Consider the following 23,481-nt stretch of genomic DNA (forward strand, 5'->3'; position numbering starts at 1 on the left):
ACTGTAGAGCAAATAGCAAAAGACAATTTAAAAGCAATCAGAGCCATGGGTTTGTGTTAGAATAGTTTGTGTTTAAGCAACAACAGGCATGAAAGAAAAGTTTTTAATGATGAGAGCTGCTATCAGATCAGCTTTGCATTAAAAAAAAGATGAGGAGGACAAGACAAAATAATAGGTAAAACGTTACATTTGCATAAAAATAAAGTGTTATTTAAGCTTAGTTTTATTATTTGCAGTACTAATGATTTACAAACCTGTCATAAAGGGCATCATGTTCAGTTTTGAATACACAAAGCATTACAGTGATCACACATCAACATTATATTACACAATATTACAATGATCAGGCATCACAGACTCGGATGTCCTGTTGTATATTTAGTTTTTTAAACACTGAGTACTTACTTTCGTGCTTGGCGGTTCCCCATGTGTGCCGCGGAACTCCAGGACTTTTTATGATGGCTCTCCCGGCTGATTTTAACGCGTCCATGCTCAGGTGTGTAGTTCAGGATAAATGTGTTCGAGGAACCAGTGATAAACGGAGCTTAAGCAGCACAGCAGTAACAGCGCTTCTCTGCACAGTGGAGTGGGATGATGCCATGTACAGCGCTGTTAACTCTCTCACATCCCTGCGCGTGCGGGAGCTGCTTGGATACGGACGCAAAGGTGCGCGTTCACACAACGCCCACTTCCGGGGTGACGTAAAAAGGCGGCGACGTGATGCGCGTGGATTCTAGCCTCCAGGCATGTGGCTAGGGACTTGTTATGAACAATAAGAAAGATGACTTTCTGGGTCATATTATGCTTTTTCTGGTAAAATTTTATATACACAAATCAAAGTACTTGAAAGAGAAACCTAGGTTTTGTGTATTTCATAATGAGTTTCTTTTTCTAATACAAAAGCAAAAACTAAAAATGCAATAAAACTTTTTAGCATAATAGAAGAATATGATTTACAAAAAAGCCCTAGACCCTTTTTATTCTTTAATTCTTTTATTTGCTTGTTTGTTTGTTTGTTTATTCTTGTTTATTGTGATTTGTCCTTTTATGCACCTGATCCTGCTGTTCTAACGTAAAGAATGTATTGTTGTTGCCATTTTGTTGGTACATGACAAATTGCTCAATAAAAAAAAAATCTAATCATATTTATCTCAAAAAAAATATTTCTATAATTGTTAGTGGTTATAGAGTTAGTGGTCAAGCGGGTCTTTGCCTTACTGTTGTGTAATCATAATCTTCGTAAAAATAGCTTGACTAGCTATTGTAGCATTAATAGCAATAATACAGAAACTGTTTCCTTTCTACCAGCACTTACCAGCTAGTAAAGATGGTCTAGTAGTTTAACCACTCTGCCTGTGTTTTTGACAGCTGATAGCTGGATTTTCATTGAATAAGCTAGTTTTTCTACATGAACTCACATGTATTTAATATTTGCCCATTAAAGACTTCCCCCAGCAGCCATTATTCCTGTTGTCATGCCCCATTGTTCAAAAGTGGCCCTTGTTCGACCTGATGTAATCGTTGGTGAGGTGGGGTCATCCACAGAAAAGCATGCTATGTTATTTGTTTGAAATATCTATATACAGTAGTTTTGTGCATTTTGGTCATTTTCACAGCTCAAATACCCATAAACAAAATGGGCAAAATGGCCATGTCTTTTAATTCTTTAGTGCCCTTAACAAAACAGAAAAAAGCAGAAAGTCTTTGGTTGTTCTACATTACAGGCTGTATTGTCTCTCTCACACCTTTGTTTAACCTCTGCATTTAAACCCAGCTTGTAGAAAGCGGCTTCGTACGCACAAAGCTTTTTTTGTTTGGCTAATAAATTTTACCTGATCATATACAATGATGCATGTTTATAACAATATGATGATCCAATACAGACAATTTGCACAATATATTTACTTTCCCATCATGAAAATGAAGCTCTGATCTCCACTGAATGAATGACAACTGGTCCTCAGTTGACTTACCTGGTTAAATAAAGGTTATTATTATTATTAGACATCCAGGCAGACCTCATGTTCAACACACACCCTTCTGGCTCTCCCTCTGCTCCTCTGTGCACGACCCCGTTCTCTTTATACCCATTACTTCTACACATGTCCTGACCATATCTGAAGTTATTTTGTAAAATGAGGTAATGGCCAAGACAAGCTCCTCAAATACCAAAGTACCCAAGATGCAAGAACATCAGTCTGCTGTAGGATCATCCTTCATTTCTCAAAGTACAGAAGTCACACAAATTTACATGATTCTCGTGTAAATTTCACACGATTTTTAGACACATCCCATTTCGTATTTCACAAATTTATGTACAAACATTGTGTACTTTTCATGTGTAGTGCATGTTTCACATGATTTTCTCACATGATTCATGATGACATCTGTAAACAACATCTGTAGAAAGGTTTGGCCTTAAAGAGCCTACAGAGTGAAATTTAAAGCTGATAATAATTGCCCACAATGTTATCTAATTCCAGCTGGATACAAATGAACACTCTGATAGTTAATTCAAGCTTTGGAATTTTGCTGTGTACCTTACCATAAAGGACAATGGGTAACTATTTATTTTAGGGTGATTCTCCTAACAAGTACAAGCCTAAATATCCAGACCACCTTAAAGCCACAATCAAATCTGTATAGACGTTTTAATGGAAAATGTTTTGGGTGCCATCACTGAAACTCTGCTCAGAATAAGATCTTTTCATGACTATTCCCAAAGTATCCTAGCAAGCAGCTCTGACAAATTAATCAGTAATAATCAGTGTCAAATTTCACAGCACAAGTAAATTACCAGATCAGTGTAAACAAGCATCAATGAATGGCATGTCCTTTAGCTCCCTCTAGGAGTGATGTGTTGTTATTACATTATATCTTTCATACAAGAAATACTGTAGCTTGGCTGCTCAGTAAGTTCCCAAATAATGCTAATAATGTTTATTATATATGTAACCTTTTCTTATCAGTAGATTAAACATGAACAAATACTTCAACAACACACATATTTGCCAAGAACACAAAGTTGATTTCTTACTCAGAATCTGTTTATTCATACACCATTTCAGTTTTCCAAATCTACATTGCACATACATATGGTTAACTTTTGATCTGTGGGTATATTCACCCACACAATGAAATCTTTGCCAAACATGTGAAATATACTGGCTTCTTTTTACCTATCTGCTTTTTTCTTGGGAAAGAAGAGGCCTCAGATGGCATGCTGATGTGAGATTTCACTTTGCTGCTCTCTGATGACTTGCACAGAGCAAATCTAGGTGGTTTCTGCAAGCAGCGTGGTAGTGCCTTCATGCCTCTATATGCAGTAGATGTGATTTGAGAGACTGCCTTAACTATGACTCAGTTGCACTCATGGAAATAGATCCAGCCATATTACGGAAGCTTTCCTTGATTCCTTCTGTATACAAGAACTGGACAAGCATAACACCCCTTTCCCTACTATCTTTAGTATCTGTAGTCCAGAAAAGTGCTCATCCAGTTGTATGATCTAAGCTGAACGCAGTTTTTTGGCTCGGTCATTAGAGAAATAGGACACAGTGGCCGTCTAGAGATTGTATAAAATAACTCAAGTTCGAATGAATTTCAGTAAGCAGTCTGTAGTCTTACACACTGGATGCAATACAGTTATGGAGAATCATTCTGGCCAAGATGCCTTCCTTTCAGCTGCATTAACAAGGCTTATGTTTAGTTAGTTGCTACATACAGGGAATGTTGAAGAGATTAGTATTTTCATAAGTAGGCTCATAGGCTAAATCTAGATCAAAGGCCCATTATTTTCACTGCAACTTAAATAAGACCTAGTGTTCTGTTAAAACCTGTATAATTGAAGTGAATGAACATCATATGGGAATGACAGGATACCCTGCTGCACAGTTGCCAGTAGTATTGTGTTCTCCAGGCAAGGAAGCAATAGATTCCATAATATTGTGTAAAAGCTGTATGTCAATCTAGGAAACTCACTGCTTCAGAGAAAATCATGCTGTGGTTCTTGAATTTATTGGATTATTTTAAGGGATGAAATCGTACAGCCACTTAATACAAAAGTATATTGCAGCTATAAGAAGGGCTAAACAAATAAATTAAATAAAATACCATCTGGATAGCCAATTTTCTCATTGTACCACAGTAAAAAAGAGGCTAACAACCACAAGACTGGCTCGCAAACATGCTTTGGGCCATTTTAGTTCATACTATCATCATTAGTCATCATAGTGGTATATTGACAGCTGCCCTGGACGTTTGTCCCCATGCCTTCTGTCATGATACTGAATCATTTCTATCTTGCTCTCTCGTCCTCTCGTCCTCTCTCGCTCCATTGGTCTCCATTTCTCTGTCTCTGTGTGAACAGACAGAGGCTAGAAGCAGCTGGTCGGAAGTACAGTGGGTGGTGAAAGCGGCTGAGGATCAGACATTGTCTGTCTGTGTAATTGGCTGGGGTTCTTCATTCACTGGCCTTTGGGAGGCACTGAGAGGATCGTGTGATTGATGGAGGGATTCAGCTGACAGACTCCGGCTTGAAAGGACGCTGCTGAGACTGGGCTGACGTCCACCGCGTGGCTGTGCCTCAATCTCCACCCGTACCTCAATATTAGTTCCCTCCCTGCAGTCACACATGGCAGCAATACCAGTTTCACATTGTTTAACTCTCATACTATGTCCACTATTTATAATGGATGTACCATCATTAAGAAAACACAGTCCACTATATAAATATATTAGCATACAGTAGAATTTTAGTATTTCACTTAAGATTCTAGTCTAGATAAATTTGGACCCACCTCAAAGCAAAGGTCTGTGCGCTGCTAAAGACACACTCCTCAACAGCATCCACATCATCTGATTTGTTGTCTTGTTTGGTGCTTACCACCTGTACATCATCAGACGGATTGGAGGATCCCTCAGGCTGTGAGAGGACAGCACTTGTACTCGGTAATGCTACTGCTTCATCCACACTCACTTCCTGGAGACCGATATCGTTCAGCCCTGGCTTGGGCTGCCCAGTCCAGTGATCACTGACTACATGAGAAAACAAAAGATCTTCAAGAGAAGTTGAAACTTCATCAGATCAGAAGGATGAATTGTCAACTAAACAATATATTGTGGATTTTCAAATTGGAGCTAATACCACAGGCATGATTAATAAACAGTTCACTAATATAAAAGTGGAACATTTTCCAATGTCATTACTATAGTGATTCGGGACTCTGTTAGATGAGCAGAGAAAAAACACATCACATTTAGCTAGCTCACACCAAATAAGGTTCTGAATACATCTAGTCCAAAAAAAAGGTAATCAGGTTGCATATTAGTGTATTGTAATGGTAGACTGTAATGGTAGACTTACAGGTGGCCAGGTCCTCTAACTGGATCTTCCGCGTTTCAGGGGCTTCAGTTTGAGGCCTGCACCAGCCGTTACGACACAGAGACATGGGGACGACGCCATAAACGTACGTCAGCATCAGAGGCACTCCAACCGCTGGAAATATAGAGCAGGCATATTCAAATGTGTTCCCACTTCCCAGTTTTGAGAACTTGCATCCCCCAATTGCCACCCAACAACTAGAAACTTGCCAGTAAGCTACTTAATCTACTGCAGTGTATAGTTATCTCATTTGCCCAGGATTTTTATTGCTATTATTAATTGGCAGATAAAATAAAATAAAATAAAACCACAGGAAAGGTGGTCATTATAATTCCCCAGACCTGACAACTCCAAAGAAGAAAAAGTCCCAAAAACTACCTAGTCTGCATTACTGATTGGCTGTTCACACTGTTTGAACATGCAGGAGAGCAAAGCACACAAACAGCATTTTAATCTCTGTTCAATTCCATAATTACCATTAACATTACCATTAACATTATTTGTGAAGTGTTAAATCTAATACTTTACTGTAGGTCTATTTAATCTTTTTTTTTTGGTCAAAAAGTGCCATTTCAGTGAACTCCAAACATTCTCAATTTACCTTGAATGAACGCAAGGGTGTTACATCAGTGCAAACAGCACCACAAGCATGGGCCAAAACATTACTAGTGTGAAATGGGGCTTCAAGAGCGTCAGTTAACATCAGAGAGTACAAAACACAAAGTGGTGTTTATTATGAAAAAAAAAGACACCTCTTTTGGCATACTGAGTACATTCCAGAGTATGCAAAATGTGTAAAGGTTGGAAGGTATGCCCATCTTTTAAATATTTATTTTTGGTATTTTCCATCTCACCACTACAGTTTATAGCTCTAATATAACGTGTTGCATGTACATTGTTTTGCCAGATGACAAGAGGAATGATCTACAGTCTCTAGATACGATCTAAATCCTCAGGAAAGTGAAACTTGTGGCATATATTGAAAAAACATGGAGCAGTAATACAACTAATGGCACTATAAACATACAGGGGGAATAATGAAGGCAACAGAGACTGGGACCATGGCTCATATTAGCCAGAGGACAAAAGGTCATCATTATCCATAGTGCGGAACAGAACAGAGTAGCATTGTTTACGCCACTCTGTAGCAGTCTTGTGCTCAGGGGACAGGGCCCCTCTGTGAATCTGTTAAAACTGGATCAGTGCTAGAAGCAGATAATGCTATTCCCAGGCAGGGAGAGAGAGCAAGAGCAGTGAGAGGAGGCGGGGCACTGCACGATGTGAATGTGGATTCACACCACGCCATGGAGATCGATCTGACACTTCAGTGGCAACAAGCTGCTGTAATTTTGCCACTAAAGCCCTCGCTGTGGCCATAATCCTGAGAAACATATGACTCATCAAGGGGCTAGAGGAGTGAACATATGTGTGAGAAAACAAGACTCGAAGGCATCTTTGTGCATGAAAAGACCCAGAGCTAATCACCCATTTGTTTCCATGGTGCTAGCAGTATGACAGTATGAAGAAGGGCATGATTATGTGCGTGAGCATGCATGTGTATATAAGTGTATGTGTGCACAGTGTATTTTCCCCAGATGGAGAAAGCAAAGCTTGGTTGTGGGAGTGAGCTGGGACACCAAGCTCTTAGTCAGCACTTTCTTCCTACATAAGCCACCTACATGAGTAACAGCCTACCAGCATTGGGAGGTATTCTCTGCCTCGCATGACATCTCACCTCTCTCTTATGGCTAGGTTTAAGTGTATACATTTCTGTGATCAAAGAATGATCCTAGAAACTACATTAATACTATGGCTGATGTACTGAAATTGTTCTAAAAAATAATCTCACCCACAGTGACGGCTGCTAAGACTGGAGAGACGAACACTGATGTCATGACCCCGCTGGCTACTGTCAAGTAATGTTTACTTCCTGAGATATTGTTTTTCTTACAGCGTCCATGGACCTGAAAGATAGTGTAACAAATGCAAAAAACATGAGAGAAATAATTTTTTAATCTTTGTAAGCCTTGTTCACACATGGTATTAACATCTGTCTCAGTTGATTGGATAAGTGGACAGATCTAAGAACAGATGTGAACATTCTCCTCTAAAACAGTAAAAGACCGCATAGTCACTATGAGCTACCTTTAGAACAACCAGCCACACTGTTACTGTTTTTTTTTTTTTTTTGTCCCTGGGTTGGATGTCTTGCATATATCGTATTGATTCCATCCATCCATTGTCTCTACTGCTTATTCTACCCAGGGTCACGGGGGAACACAGGGGACACCCTGGATGGGGTGCCAACTCATTGCATGGCACAATCACACACACCTTCACACAATTTAGAGATGCCAATCAGCCTACAACGCATGTTTCTGGACTAGGGAGGAAACCCCCAAAGCATGGGGAGAACATGCAGACTCCATGCGCGCAGGGTGGAGGCGGGAATTGAACCCCCAACCCCGGAGGTGTGAGGCAACAGTGCTAACCACTAAGCCACTGTGCCCCCATTATAGCTACTAAATTTCTTTATTTGACGCAAGCATATCAGCTACACTATGCTAAATTGCTTGTACCTGAGTATATAGCTATCTGCACTGTGGTCAAGTTCATTGAAGTTTTGTTTCTGAAGGACAGATTTTTTTTTTAATCCTCGAACTCTGACAGCATTTGCCCTTGCTTTGAATATGTTATCCACTAATCTAGTGGATTAGTGGATCAAAATGACTAGGAACACTTTGTTTGAGTTTTAGTTTGGTATTGCCTAGTATCTTTGCGTCTGGTTTTACAGTGACATTGGGTTGCTTTTACAGATTTGCTAAAGTGGAGATACATTCGAGGCACACGAAAATACCAGGCGTGAACGGAAGTCTGAGCACCTGACATTTGTTTTCAGTAGCTCTAATTACATGGATACATACCCTGCGGCCCATGTATATCGGGATGCCCACGATAATGACAGGTATGGCGATGCCTGCAATCAGTGAGATCACCACTGGAGCCCCAAGCAGCATTCCCACCTGCCACAGGACCTTTCGTGTCTGTGACCACGGCTTCTTTCCCCAGAAAGTACAGCCTGAGGGACTGTGGAAAATACAAAGCAAGGATGGGAAAAGAAAAATGCACATTAGATATTTTAACTATTTAATTGAAAAATGGTTGCAACTTGTGTCTACGAATGACTGTGTTCTGACTGCAAAACTTGATTGTGCTATGAAGCAAAATGTTAAGATTCAAATGAATGATCTTCTCTATTTACAGCCAAACAATTGCTGCACTGTTCAAGTTAAGCAGAAGGGCTGTTATGTGGGGCTGTCATTAATAAACGTGCCATGCCTTTGTGAATTATGATCCCTTGTACTACTAGTTTTAGGTGCAACCCAGACAGCCAAAAACCTGAAATCACTGTAATGCACTGCATCCAAAGACCACATGTGACATTTGAACATATTGTTCAAGTGAACAGCTTAACGGGGTTAAGGAGAAATGTATTGTCAAAATGTCCTAACAGCTGAAAAGGAGAAGGTTCATAAGGAGAGCTTTGCTTTGTCCTCAGTGTTAAGAAGGGACAATCTCAGACTGTCAGACAGGGAGAGTTAAACACACGTCAGCAGAAAGAACAGAGCCAGACATTCACTCTTATACCACGCAGACATGTGTACACACACACGTGCACACACACACATACACACACCCATGTCATCCGTTGCTGAGCTATCAGAGTAGGCTAACAAGTCTAGATTTGTTGGACATCCATCAACAGTATTTATCATGTCAATGTTAACAGTACAGGATCTCTTATGGGATGTTACAACTGCATTAGTCTTCTCTATCTAATAGCTAAGGGTAATATCTTTGTGATAAATGCCTGCTAGCTTTTAAGCTATTGTGCTGTGTTCACTGCTAAAATATGAGTCTACCTCAGGCTTTCTGAAGTCTCTCATGTATTTGTATAATAGGCTCCAGATGAAACACGCTACTTATTCAAGGTATAGAGACATATTTTAGACATATTTAGACTCCTGAAAGAAATACATTTCATCATCATCATTCCACTGTTATTGGACAGAAGGCTTAGACTTGGAGCCTGGAAGTGGTGTCCCTGGACAGCACCAGGTAAATATCATTCCTCATTCCTGAACAATACGAAGCACATCGCGACACTGAGGGGGAGTTGTGGCCTGTCACGCATCAGAGTTATTAGTACACTACATAATAAAATAATAATAAAACAAATTCTCTCATCAAGAGTATGGATATTTGACTGTATCATATAAATGACCAGCCTCTTTTGAAAAACACCTTGTCAGTGTGAAATACTAATATTAATGTTATCAGATACGTGGCTTACTCATTATTCAAACAATCTATATTGAGGGTTGGGTCATATTTATTGCATGCAAGCTGGTAGGTCAGATATACTGCCAGTATCTAAATATTGCTGATGTCCTATTACTACATACAATCTTCAAATAATGTATAGATTACAGGCAACCAAAAACAAAACCATCTCAACTTTCACGAAAGCAGAGTACTCTGAAAATTTGCTTTTAGTACTAAAAACTCCTGCTTCTGAAAATGAAGCTCATTTGCTTCTACTCATTCTACTGCATTAAATATCATAAATATAAATCATGGGAGTTGGGTTGCATAGAAATATGAAGAGAGATTTTGTTGATTAATTGGTTAACATTAGTGCTGTGCCCAAGAGCGGAAAAATCAATCATATCAACATGGAATAATCATTCAGCAACAAAAAAGAAAATGCTGCTTTTGTGAGCAGTATTAAGGCTGTTTACTGTACTCTTTCACTGAACACTCCTTCTTTTACTATCCATGTGTTTAAAACACACACACACACACACACACAATGCAGCCATTACCTACATCTAGAACCTAACCTATGTATCTCTACAACCTTAAAGTCTACTGCCCTGCTTACTAAAGTTACTACCAGGGGGTCCAGTAATAATTATCTAACTATCTAAGGAACATGTTCCCTAGATAAATGTTAATATGTAATGCAGAACTATGCAAAGGCACATGTAAAGAAATTCTATAAAGCAAAGATACTTTCAAAACAGAAAACGATGAAAATCTAAATCAATATAAAAATCTGATACTTTTAAAACAGCATCATTTTGGTTTTTCATCTTCTGGCCAATCAGAATCTATAATTCAGCAATGCTGCAGTATAAAACATGATACAGGATGTTCACAGGTGTTATTTAGACTGAAGTGATGCTGCAGTGAATCTTTGGCTTGTAGCTAGTGAAGGCATTAGTGAAATATCCACTCAGTCTGTGCTTTCAACTTTATAGCCTTGATACCCACAATGTGTGATTGGGTTACACACCTGAGGTAGTGCACGTCTGTGATCTCCTGCATACACAGCCAGCAGAACTGACAGGCACAAACTGTGCAGTTCATCCGGTTGCAGCTGCCATCATTAGTCTTCATGATATAGGCACCACAGCGTGGACAAGCTTTAATCTCCTCTGCATCTAAAACACACATACACACACAAACACTGCAGACCAAAAGAGATTTTGGATTACCCAGAAGAAGAAAAGGTTAAAAGTTCTATCTCAGGGCAGGGCTGGTTCAGTGGTTAGGGCTCTGGATTACTGATGAAGGTTGTGAGTTTGAATCCTGGAACCAAGCTGCCACTGTTGGATCCTTGAGCAAAGCCCTGAACCCTCATCTGCTCCACTCAATTGTACGTCGCTCTGGATAAAAGTGTCTGACCAGGTCAAAATGATTTTTCCATTAAACTATCTTATGAAAATGAATTTTTCAAATCATATTTTTATACAAAAAAATTGAGAGGTCATTTTGACTGATGACCGCTCTTGTGAATTAGAACGCTAATATAAAATATTTTATCCATAATGCATAGTACTTCCTTTAGTTAGATAGGACTTATGTTGGATCATATTCGTATCACAGATGAACTGAACCATATTATATTTGGAAAGGTACTAAATCTGAGAGCTAAGCGTGGTCTCCCAATTACACCCAAGTGCAACTGTAGTGTTCATATATATTTGAATAAACTGAACTTGGGAAGAAATCACTCCAAGGCTCGGAATAACCATTCCACATGAACTCGGTGTGAGTCCCTGTCCCATTCACTCCATCTCTTACCATCAGGAGGTTCCCTGAGCATGTGAAGGTTTTGTGTGTCACTTTTACATAAATAGTGTTTATACTGAGACTAACTGAGATGCAAGTAAGTGTTACTGGGTACATTTTGTACAAATGTTAAATGAGATGGGCTTAACCTTAATTCCTAAACAGTGAAAAGAACAAGAGATTTGTCCAGTTTGTAAACAGACCTTTCATTGTGTAACCCCAACATTTTGTGCTGTACCTCCGCCAGGTTCCTCACTGAAGACATAGAGTGCTGAGGTGTCGTTGCTGCCCAATGTGTGGCGGGCACGTTGTCGTCTGGCTTGGTCACAAGTCTGGTCTGGGTGCCACAGCTGACGGCAGTGGTAGCAGAACTCTGTGTCACAGCCCTCACGGCCACAGCTCAGCTTAGGGCACTCGGCACAACCATAAGCTATCACTGCATAACTGATCAAACAGTAACATGTCACACACCACTACATTTGGAATTGGAATAAAAACATTCATGTATACATCTAAATCTGGATAGAATAAACTGATTGATTCCAATCTGAATAAAATTTCTATCAGACCGTACGAGGTGGGCAATCCATTTAAAAATCTCTCAGTACTGTTACAAATTTTTAAATGTATATAATTAGTAGAGGGGCAACTAATATTGGAGTATGGATCTTTGCTGAGAACTTAAGTTAAAACAATAAATGTGATCGAGAACTATGCTAACATGCTGACGTAACTCTGACGGGACTCATAAGACTCACAAGGATCTTCAAAATTGGTCAAAATACTCAGCGGAGTCTGACCTTTAATAATTATTCAAAACATGTTGACCATTATTAAACAATATATTGCAATCAATCATTGTTGGGTGGAGCACGGTTTACTCAAACAGCTGTAACTCAGGACTGCTTGAATGGATTCTGAGATTGAATGGGATCTGAGGAATTCAAAAATTGGGGCGTGGTCATCCATAGGCAGGCAAGAGGAGTTAAAATTAAATAACTGTTTCTCAGGATCTCCATCACATTCAGCTGAAAGTTAGTACACTACATCATTGTCCTAGTTTGTATGCCCATAATGATGACTGGGTTACTCACCAAAAATGGCCACAGTCAACCAATCAGATTTCAGCAGGCATTTTACAGGGTTAGCATTGAGCTACTGTCATGAGCCTTGAACAGCATATTCATCTGTGGTCTCTTTATTGTTCTATGAAACTTGGCAAGAACTGGGAGCTCAATTTGTAAAGAATGCTTGGATCCCACAGATTGTCATGGCTATATTTTTGCTTGACACAGTTACTGGTGTATGCACATGGTTGGAAATTGGCTACATCCGTCCTCTTTCAGTGAAAGTAGGTGGTTCTTTTACTAATGAAAAGTACCAAACTCTCTCTGACAAAATCTTTGTATGTGAAATTTGCCACAGCTATGCAAGAATACAGTGTAAGAAAGTGTAATATTAGAGTAGCATGGTATGTACATTACAATAAGGGCAGGAGACTTACAATATATAAAAATCAACCCTACAGCTTCCCTTTATTAGGCCTCTTTGGTTGCTGAGAGGAAATCCATCCCTGGCCTCTAGAGCTATGCATAATGCAACAGTGAGGAATAAACTCTATCATTGAGGCCCTGTGTACTACATGCTTTCAAAAGCAGACAAGAGCTCAAATGGCAAAATCCAATCATAAAAACCATTTCCCCTTGAGGAATACCAAAATATGTCAGAGGGTTTCATTAATTCTCCTGTGTATGCTACTATGTCTTTTTACTATCAGTACTGTCAGTGTGCACATTTTTAATGCATTGGTTGCCAGGGAAGTAGTCTATTTGCCATCTCTTAACATTTAAAAAGGCCTTGTTATAGTGATAGGTGTCAACCTGCAGTCCGGAGCTGGGCACCAGCGTGTGTCGGGGTCGGCTGCCAGGAAACGGCGGAGCTGATACTCCTCAAAACGTTCGAGCAATGCACTGTCATCTAGGATTGCACGCACATCCGGTGGCGCTAGTGCTTCAGGACACTGTGGGCAGGCAATACCCACACGGCTCTCTGAGATCTCAATGCGCAGGTACTGACGCAAGCAGTCAGTGCACGCACGGTGTGGGCATGAGGACAGACGGGGGAAGTGGGCACGAGGCTGGCTCAGCAGGCACAGTGGACATTCCACCAGGTGCTCTAGGAGCTGCTCTTGGCTAGAGGAGGAAAGCGACACGACGCCTGTGGAGCCACTGCTCACACACTCCACAGCCTGCTCAAGCTCAGCTCCTTCAGCCTTAACTGAGCCTGTTTCAGCAGCCTCTCCACCTCCATCTCTCTCACTGTGAGGTGGCTCCTAGAGGGAAAAAAAGCAGATTAAAAATTTAGGTAATTAAAACATTCTGTTTGGGGAAAAAAAACAGTCATCTTAAATTGCACCAAATTATAGTTCTGTATTTGTAGCCTGTCCTTTCATATTGTTTACACTGTCTATATGTATATATTGCCTTTTTCTTTGGTGAAAGTGCTCCCACAAGAGCGCAGTGATCTGTCAACGGGGCAGGAAGAATCATTGAATGCAGATAAACTGACCTCTATCTGTGACTTCCAGACAAATATACCACACATAGCTGAGTTCCAGTAACCACATTATGTCGATGATGTAGGGACAGTAGTATTAGTTTTCACAGAGGCAGTTTAAGTAGCGTGTTGCATGTTCTGTTTAGGTAGCATGTTCTGTTTAGGTAAGCTGGAAGTCCTCTTATCTATTACAATGATGAAAAGGATATATGGTCCCTGCCATCGAGAAGTACTGATACCGAAATTAGTAACCTACTTACTATTAAGAAATCAGGGACATCATGGAGCATTTTATTTAGCTCTGTTTATGGTGGTAAAAATACTGTTTAGACACCATAAGACGTTTTATAAGGTTCTTTGAAGTGTAGGAAGATGCTGTAGGACCTCCTTCTGATATATTTTTTTGAACAGAGCACAATTTGCAGGCTGCTTTGCTTTGCATTGATCTTTAATCGTGAAATCGCTGTCATTTCGTGTCATCTGTCATTAGCGCAACAATGCACATTAGGCTTACGCCACACAGTGTACAAGTAAATAAGCAGTATCGGTATTGTTGCATCTCTAGTCTAATCAATCAATTGCCATGAATCAGAGCCCATCAAACATCACATTCTGCTGGATCACCTAAAACTTGTTCCTACTCCTGCCCTTGCTCTCGCTTAATCTAATGACTTCAAAATTCCCCATGGCATTTCTGCACTGCAGCAGAAGCATAGGGAATTACATCACCTGCTCCCCAAAGAGACTAAAAATCAGATTGGGTGACACGAGAGCATTTAGTAACTTTGTTCCGTAAGTTAGTCTGTTTCAAAAGTAAGCTTGAGCTAGAAAGAACTAAATTATTTGCAACTCTCGGGTGCAATATAAGATTGAACTCTCACCTCATATCCCTACACACAACCTCCAGAGTCTTTGTGTACATGTTGCTGTGTGTGTGTGTGTGTGTGTGTGAGTGTGTGCATGTGTATTCATGCAGAGGGAGGTAAACTGTGCAGCTAAACCACCGTTTCCTGGCAACAGCAAGGCGACCCTTACAATAACACTAATTAAATAAGATATCAGTGAGTGGGGAGGACAGGCAGACGAGAGTGTCCAAATTAGCAGAAAAAGTCATGTATCAATGTTTTTCCATGACTATCTCGGTCTCCAGATGAGCTCTTAACATCAGTTATCTCAAGAGAAATGGTATGTGAGAAAGAAATATCTGTGAAACCTAACACACTAATGCCCTGTTGGTATAAATTACATTTTGTCGTCTTCATCTTGACCTTAGGGTATGCAAACTTTTGCACTCAACTTAAATGTGAGTCAAGTATATGTGACTTTGAAAAAAAATATTTTTATTGTTCATTCGCGTAATCAAGCCTACATATTAAAGTTGAAGCAAAGCCTCGTCAGTGACTATGGAGCTGCAATTTAAACAGGGCTCTAGTCATGTGTGTCAATCTGGGCAAGTTCTTGACATTTATTTGTGTGCTTTCTTGCATTGGGTTGATAAACAGAACAAACATGCAAATGTCCATACTGTCCATTATGACCATGTGTCATCATTGTATATGATCATTTACAATCAAGTTTGTTAATCCAGTGAGAGTTTCACTCCTGCGCTCAGCAACACCTTCATGAAGCGAGAACGCTCACTGCTGCAGTATGATGGAATCTTGAGTCACACCTTACATATGAACTGTTTATTATTACCACTTTTGCTCGCTGTTTTATACAACAGCAGTATGTACTGTACATATTTTTAGCAAATGTTACCCGGAGCCAGCCAACTTGAAAATGAATATTTCTATTTAATAAGCTAACAATCAAGGCCCTTAACAGTTGACAAAGTTTACTCCAAAAAAATGTCTTTCATCAATCACAAACAACAACCACCAGGTCAGCCCCTAATAGCCTGATTCTGCTCCATGAAAATAAAATGGGTCTTAATGTTTGTTATTTTACTAAAATTACCACTTTGTTAGCATTCATTTGACCATCCCTATGGAAACATTGTAAATTTCATCCCTGTTTCTACCACAGAATTTAAAAAAAAATGTCCTTATACCAGTAGATGTGGTATTACTGCTGTGTGTAAGTGAGTGAGTTACTAGCCAGTTCCCTCGAGGTGGTTCACATCTAAAATATTTACTATTATTTGATTATCAGGCAAAAATTTTAAATGGATCATTTAAGCCCCCAAAAAGTGCTAATGTAGCTTCATTCAACTAAATTAATGACTCTTTCTTACATTCTGTGCGTGCTCCTGCTCGTTGGGCGTCAGCGTAATCACCACTTCATCTCGACTCAAGGCAGCCGCAGGTTTCTCACTCTTGGGGTCTGACTTGGGCTTGCGGGTAAAGAAACTGAGGAAGCTAAAGGCCTGGGACTGCTGCTTTGGCCTTTTCATGGTAGGAAATGTGACAGTCCAACCAAACCAACATGAGCGAATCAGATCTTTTCAGTGTGTGAGAGGGTGTGTACAGGACATTTATGACTTGAAGCTGAGATGCACTAGAGCACACATTGGGAGAGACTGAGACAGACATCTATAAGAGTGAATCCTACTGGAGATCATTATCCTTTAGAGTATCCGGTAGCGTAGTCATCTTCTTCAGCCACAACAAACTTGTCAACCTGAAAAAAGTGGAAAGATTATTAATGAGTAACATTTTACTTATTAACACGTTTATTAATTCAATTACTGGCTTTTATTGTGGTTTTCATTATTCAACTACCATCAACATCTCTAAAAAAAAGTCATTTAATTTCATGTCTTGTCTTGGTTCATGCCAAAAATGTTGTACATTTTCCGTATTACATTATTAGGTACAGAGCAACTAATCATGACACGTGTTAATAAATAGATCCCGTCTTCCTGTCTCCGCCTGCACTGATAGAGCCACAGTCTCTGTAATAACATTGCACAAGTATCAAAATATAACACTTTACAAATCATTTAAACTGTAATGAGAATTAGTGAGAAATAGTAGAACTATTAGAAATAGTGACAATGCCCAATGCTGATGCATTCAAACTGTATCTGGTCAGCCACTCAACAGGCAAAAACCTACAATTAGACTCAGTTTTTGTCTAAAATTTGTACTATTTATTGCCAGAAAATTGTTACTATGTATATCACAGCACTGTTGAATTCTTGAATCTGAATCTTCACAGGGACACAGAATCTAATCTTTGATATGGTGAAATTAACATTTTTGGAAGGAATTAGTACTTTCTAACAGTCAGTAGTTTTTCCTCCATGGGACAGTCTTCAGAACAGAGAACTTTACGCTTACTGGTTTCTCAGTAAAATGATGAGCTGCATTTTTGTCTTATTAATTTAAAGAAAAAAAAACTGAGAAAGGCCTGTGAGCAAGTAAGTATTTATATCTGCTATAAAACACGTGATGACAAACTAACTTGATCACAAACATTGCAGAACATTAAACGTAACTATAAAGCGATTAAAAAAAGTTGTGTGGCCCCTTTCTGTGGTATAAGAGTAATAAAACACTTTGGGCAATGTTTTATTACTTGCTTATGCAATAGTAGAAAATGTTACGTTTAATAATGACGATGATGATAATGATCACAATTTTTTAATGTTTCTTTTTTGCTTTTGGTCCAGAGTGTGCTCAGTTTTGCAAAATGGGAGAGGCTCTAGGTTACGCTGCGACCCTATGTAGGATAAGCGGTACAGAGAATGGATGGATGGATGGATGTACTTTGTTCTTCTCCTGATCCCAAAATTGAATTATTATAGTTCCAAATTTCCAAATTTAGATTAACTCTATGACCCAAGTAAAATTTGTCCAAGTAAAATTGCTTCCTCTTCACTCTGTTTTCTCCGTACAAAGGGTTGCAAACTCCACTTCATGTTGTGTTGGATGCTCTTTAAGATACAGCTACTGAAAAAGCACGACTCCTTGTTTTTGGTTTTATTTTAGCGTTGTCTCACAAAGTTTGCACACAAACATTCTCTGTATTTTAACTGAGCTGGGTTAAGTGCACGCTGCCATTGTGTGTAGTAGTTGATATTACTGTGAGGGAAACTTGTAGCAGCGTCACACACAGTTTCAGACTGTCACACTGTTATTATGCTTATTTTAGGATGCTACACAATCATAGAAAGGGCACAGGAGTGAAACAAAAGGAAAAAAGGAACCTCAGAGAAAAAAGAAATGTTTGTACATGTGTTATAATTCCTGTTTAAGATTATTACATTTATGGCATTTGGCAGACACCCTTATCCAGAGAGACTTACAGTTATCTCATATTATCTCAGATTATGTATCATGTAAAGGTTTTACATATAATGTTTGTTAATTGATAGATGGATGGACTGATTGATGCCCTAATGTTTGCTTCATGACGTATTATAACCACTGTACTTTGTTCTTCTCCTGATCCCAAAGTTGAATTATTCCAAATTTCCAAATTTAGATTAACTCTCTGACATGACTGGCCATTCTGCATGTAGCACGTACCAGTGTGTCACAAGGTGTCGATCCCATGATGGGTAAAAGCAAGATCAGTGGAGTGGTGGGAGGGGCATACACTCTTTCCCCTATCAACACAGTAACATCCAACCATACCAGGCACAGAGCGTTTCTGCTCTCTGTTTTGTGCTAAATACAGACAGAATCACCATTTTCTTTAGCATCTTCAGTGGTAGACCCAGTAACTCCACTTTCAGATCTCTTTAACAGTCCTCCCTGGCTGCACACTCATAAATATCCATCATTTTTGGCAGTGTAGAGAGAGCTTTAGTGTTTGTAAACAGAAAGAGATTACTAATCTGTTTAGACAGAGATGTGAATACCGTGGCAAATGAGCTACTGCATTATAATCTGACCAAAGTGTCTATTGAGAATTTTATTTAGGAATCGGATAGATGTTAGCTAAAACGTTATCCACATATTATTGTGGATTAGCACTAAATGACAGGAAGTGCTATTCAGCTAAACTAATCATCCATCCTGTCAGTGGCTAAATGATGCTAAGCAGCAGTCTTGCCTGCAATGACCAGACATACAGTATATACATCTCAGAGAGAGTTTATTGATGTAAACTTGATGTTTACATCTTGTTAAAGTAAAATAGCGGTGACATAGTTACACTGAAATCTGAGCAAGCTAAGCCTGTAGAATTCTTAGTTAGCATGCCGATGTTACTGATAGTTCTTTCCTTAGCTGAGATTAAATGGGCGCTGGTGAATGACATTTTGGTGTATTGCATTCTGGGTATTTCAGCGTTCAAGTGAAACAGAAAAATGACATAAAATAATGAATTTTGCTAAAACGCAGACAGTATGTGATACAGTCTCATGCAACAAAATAGTACATAGCATGACAAGTAACATTAAATTGTAGTTTTATGCCAGAATTTCTCTTCAAGAAGACCCAATATATCTACCAAATTTGGTGCATGTAGATGAAATTGCATGCTCATACTGAAGAAAAATGTCAAATGGGGCATTATTGAGCCCCAGGGCCATGCCCTTGTCCAATCTTTTGCCAGACTCTGATGACCAACACTTCTGATGTGTATGCCAAGCAACAACGTCGGCTGCTCAAAGTCATAATGTGGTATCAGTGAAGAAACCCATGGTCAAATATCATTTAAAATCAATAAACTGTATTACGAGTGTTACCAATTAGAAGTGCACTTGGGGCTGAAGGGCAAATCCAGACAGCCACGTTCCAAAATCGAGTGGAAAGCGTTCCCAGAAGAGTAAAGGTTAATGCTAAAGGCATGATATTAAATCAATTAATCAGCTCCATCACATGATGCACTGTGGAATAATTAGGAAAGACTTATTTAACATACTGTAGATCACAAGGTGATTTCTTCCAAAAAGTGGCCAAAGTCGAAGAACGATGCAGAAACTTGCACACTTGAAGTGCAGGGGTTTGGGTCACACTCATGTGAATACAGTCAGCAAAGGACACCAAGAATCTGGAAGCAAAATGCACCGAAATCCATCCAATAACTAGAATATCTGTGTTTAAACATGCATATGAGAAACTGAAATGTGCTCAACAGAATTCCATTCCTATGCCATTCCATTTTTCATTCAATATGATCATTAATGAAGGATATGGCAGAAGCTATATTAAGAAGCTTAGGATGAGATACTATTTTGCTTCCATTTTGTTAATGTCCTTCTTGAAAGGAAAGACTCATAGATGTGGGCTAGAGAGAAAAATGGAGGCAGAAGCTACAGGGAGACACTGCATCATTTAACAGCCTAATGGTAAGCCAGGGAAAGGCATTCTGGGGATTTGTGGGAAATCATCTGGGAGATGTTTAAGTGCTCAAATGGCAGCACCAATATTTTCCCATACATTTTATCTGAACATTTACATTCTCCACTGTCATTTGAAAACGTGTCATGTGTTTAAATAAACAGCTGAATAGTACACGTAATATATAAAAATCACCATCAAACTGTGTTTTGAATCATGTTTGTTCTTTGGGTCACAAACCTGACACAAAAACGACTTGTTGCGTATTAAATGTTACACAACTATAAGGAGCATCTATAAAAACATCAGAAAACAGTTTTGGACAAACTCCAAAACTATCTGAAGATCCTTCTAAAATACACTGAAGCTGTGAGTAGTAAAAAAAATAGTGCAGGGAAATCACTGCGATTTTAAAGAGAAATATTCTGTTAGTATGATTGGGAAGTTATCTGTCTTGTCTATGTAGAGAATCCTATAGTTCAGTGGTTCTCAAAGTGACGTCTCCAGGGGTCCATGAAGCAGAGTCAGGGGTCTGTGGTTTTTTTTTTGTTACAGTGATGGAAATATGACGCACCATGATCAAAGGTATTATGTTTATTAAGGAGGTATAGTTGTTAGTCTGCTTGACTGGTCAATTGAAGTAAGTCAGACTATAAATAACATCAACTTGGGCCTAATGTGTTCTGTCAGCAGGACATTCAGGAATAAAAAGCTCTATAGCTCCAATAAATAACCCGAATATTACATTTGAATAATGAGCCCAATATTTGAATAGCTAGATTATGTTCATAAAATAAATCTGTACTGAGGGGGTCTGTAAAATTTATTTTACAGTTAAAGGAATCGCTGACTAGAAAAAGGTTGAGAACTACTGCTTTAAATTTTGTGCAAAAGCTTTTCATAAAATTGGTGTTAAGGCTCTATAAACCTAATCAAAGGTGAATCGTGTATTTTCATGAAAATGCACTTGGACATGGATGCAAAAAAGAGAAAAAAGGAATGGCAGATATTGTAAGTTAATATTAATATGTCCAATCTTATTTTATTAATTCTTATTTTATTAGCAAGTTGCTGGGTTAGGAGAACAACAATCCCCAGTCCTTTGGGACTTTTCCCTCTTAGCAACACATATTCCTTATAGTGCAAAGCAGCAGTTGCAGGATTAGTTTGGGACACCTCTCACAAAGCATGTTAGAAAACCCTTAAACACTGTGTTCTTCTATGCGCATATGTTTTACCTCACTAAACATACACCAAAATATTTCTGAACTTTGTGTTCGCTCATATATGAGGTACACAGGCTGACACAGCACTTCCAAAAAAAAAAAAAAACACTTTCACTGATGATCAAACATTTTATTTCACCAGAAGCAAATGTTTTAGAGAGAATCCAATTCTGCTGGATTGCCTACAAAGCTATTAACAAAAGCATTAGAGGCTATTCAGCACGACAAAGTCATTATTAAATTTTTATGGGGTAATTGTGAGATATCACCACTGTCAATAGTCTTTGTCTCAGGATAAGCCCACTCAGGCAGCATTACATAATCAGACTCGGACCTATTGAACTACTCTGATTCAGTCTCTACCAAAAGCGGATTTAAAAAAAAAATCATAAAAATTCCAGGCTATAAAATGTGGTTTGGAAGCAGTTCTCTCAAAATTAACTGGACTTGATGTACATAAATTCAAAAGTCTCATAATAAAAAAATGAGACACTCCAAAAGCACTTATTAACCACAAAGAAAAGAGAAATAGTATTAAATCAGACTGCTGAATAAGGTTCTTGGAAGAAATAATCCCACCACAAAGTCTGTACCAAAGCACTGGATTTCATATTTCTTTTCAGTCTGCATGAATGTAGGCTACAAAATATAGTCATGCTGAAGATGAGATTATTATTATTATTATTATTATTATTATTATTATTATTATCCCACTGGTCAGTTAGTGAAAGTGATTCAACTGTTAAACAGCATGTTGTACAGCTGTGACTGAAGTAAGATTAAGTCTGCTGACGGTTTTATGACATAATAACAATTTCAAATCAAAATAAGGAGGAAAAAGCTCCAACTTTGCTCGTGTTAAAGCGCTGTTTAACGGCTGCTGATTAGACAGCACGCATGGGCTGTGCTGCTCTACTGATAAAGAGGGTGTTAGTAGCAGATCACCATCAGCATAAGTCACAGAGACATTATCTCATCACTGCAGGTTACGGCACTGAGACAGCTTTATCACCCCACACACACACACACACACACACGCACACACACACACACACCTGGCTGTGTTCACGCGCTGCTCTGAGAGGCGCATCAGTAACCGGAGCTGCTCTCATCTCCTCATACAGCAGCACTGACTGATCACTGACTTTCCCTCCTGCCCCCAATCCAACCACACACTAAACACTGCCCCACTCTCTGCAGGACAGGAGCACGGACATACACGGACATGACGGTGCTGAAAGATATGTCAGCGTGGATATTCGCGTCTGTAGATGAGCGCAGAGGCGCATTTTCAGCACAGCTCAGAGGGTCTGTGGAGCAGGCATCACAGCACTGCAGGGAGTGGCAAGGTTATTACTCCACTCTGCCCTACTCCGCAGCCTGCTCTGATCACATGCGACCGTGTCATCAGCCTCAACACAGCCTGCTGATCACGACGAAACAATCGTAACAATCAAATCATGCCTAAAATAATAATAACAAAATCCTGTCCCTTACCTCTGCTTTTTTCCGCCGCGTTACCGTGTGGCTGCTCGGAACAGTCGGTTAGCTCCGCCCACTGAACAGCCGAGAACAGCTCCGCCCACTGCTGTAGAGCGCGCGCACACCACCGCGGCCAGAGAACCGCCGCGTGACGTGGAGGAGGAGATCCCCGTTAACCTCCCAGAGATTTCCCTTTCAGTCTGACTAGCGCCCGGAAAACATCACCCAGCCCGACCTCCTGCCCGCGTTACATCCCTGACTCCACCGCCTCACCGAGCACCGTGTACATCTATATAAATTATATATATATATATATATATAATAATAATAATAATAATAATAAATAACCAGAAAAGTGTTATTGTTGTTGTTATTAATATTATTGTTATTGTTGCCATTACAAGAAGATGAAGAATTTATATATATATATTATATATATATATTCTTCATCTTCTTGTAA

General features: G+C 39.3%; 2 protein-coding genes across 5 annotated transcripts in view; both read right to left on the bottom strand.

The window, feature by feature from the left end:
- The window catches only part of si:dkey-71h2.2 (low density lipoprotein receptor adapter protein 1), a 35,917-nt gene extending 35,137 nt beyond the window's left edge, over positions 1-780 (bottom strand). Inside the window, exon 1 of one of the 3 annotated variants that reach the window (XM_034313420.2) lies at positions 406-779. In XM_034313420.2, the coding sequence (XP_034169311.2) occupies positions 406-490 (85 nt within the window). In that variant the 5' untranslated portion in view covers positions 491-779. Of the gene's footprint in view, positions 1-405 lie in introns of all 3 variants that reach the window. The other 2 variants (XM_026944694.3, XM_034313419.2) reach the window with 2 other exon arrangements.
- Positions 781-3,025: 2,245 nt separating this feature from the next.
- Positions 3,026-23,123, bottom strand: si:ch211-278j3.3 (E3 ubiquitin-protein ligase RNF19A). 2 transcript variants are annotated; one of them, XM_026944327.3, is made up of 10 exons: positions 23,037-23,123; positions 16,314-16,699; positions 13,402-13,853; positions 11,760-11,965; positions 10,743-10,890; positions 8,308-8,470; positions 7,233-7,347; positions 5,366-5,497; positions 4,800-5,037; positions 3,026-4,621 (listed from the first exon to the last, which is right to left on the bottom strand). In XM_026944327.3, exons 2-10 carry the CDS (start codon positions 16,470-16,472, stop codon positions 4,426-4,428), a joined length of 1,809 nt encoding a protein of 602 aa, XP_026800128.1. In that variant the 5' UTR covers positions 16,473-16,699; positions 23,037-23,123; the 3' UTR covers positions 3,026-4,425. The 2 variants fall into 2 exon arrangements, with proteins under 2 accessions (XP_026800128.1, XP_026800125.1); XM_026944324.3 differs by having other exon boundaries at positions 4,800-5,058.
- Between the last annotated feature and the right edge of the window lie 358 nt (positions 23,124-23,481).

This window comes from Pangasianodon hypophthalmus, chromosome 19 (assembly GCF_027358585.1).
Source record: "Pangasianodon hypophthalmus isolate fPanHyp1 chromosome 19, fPanHyp1.pri, whole genome shotgun sequence".
Lineage (NCBI taxonomy): Eukaryota > Metazoa > Chordata > Actinopteri > Siluriformes > Pangasiidae > Pangasianodon > Pangasianodon hypophthalmus.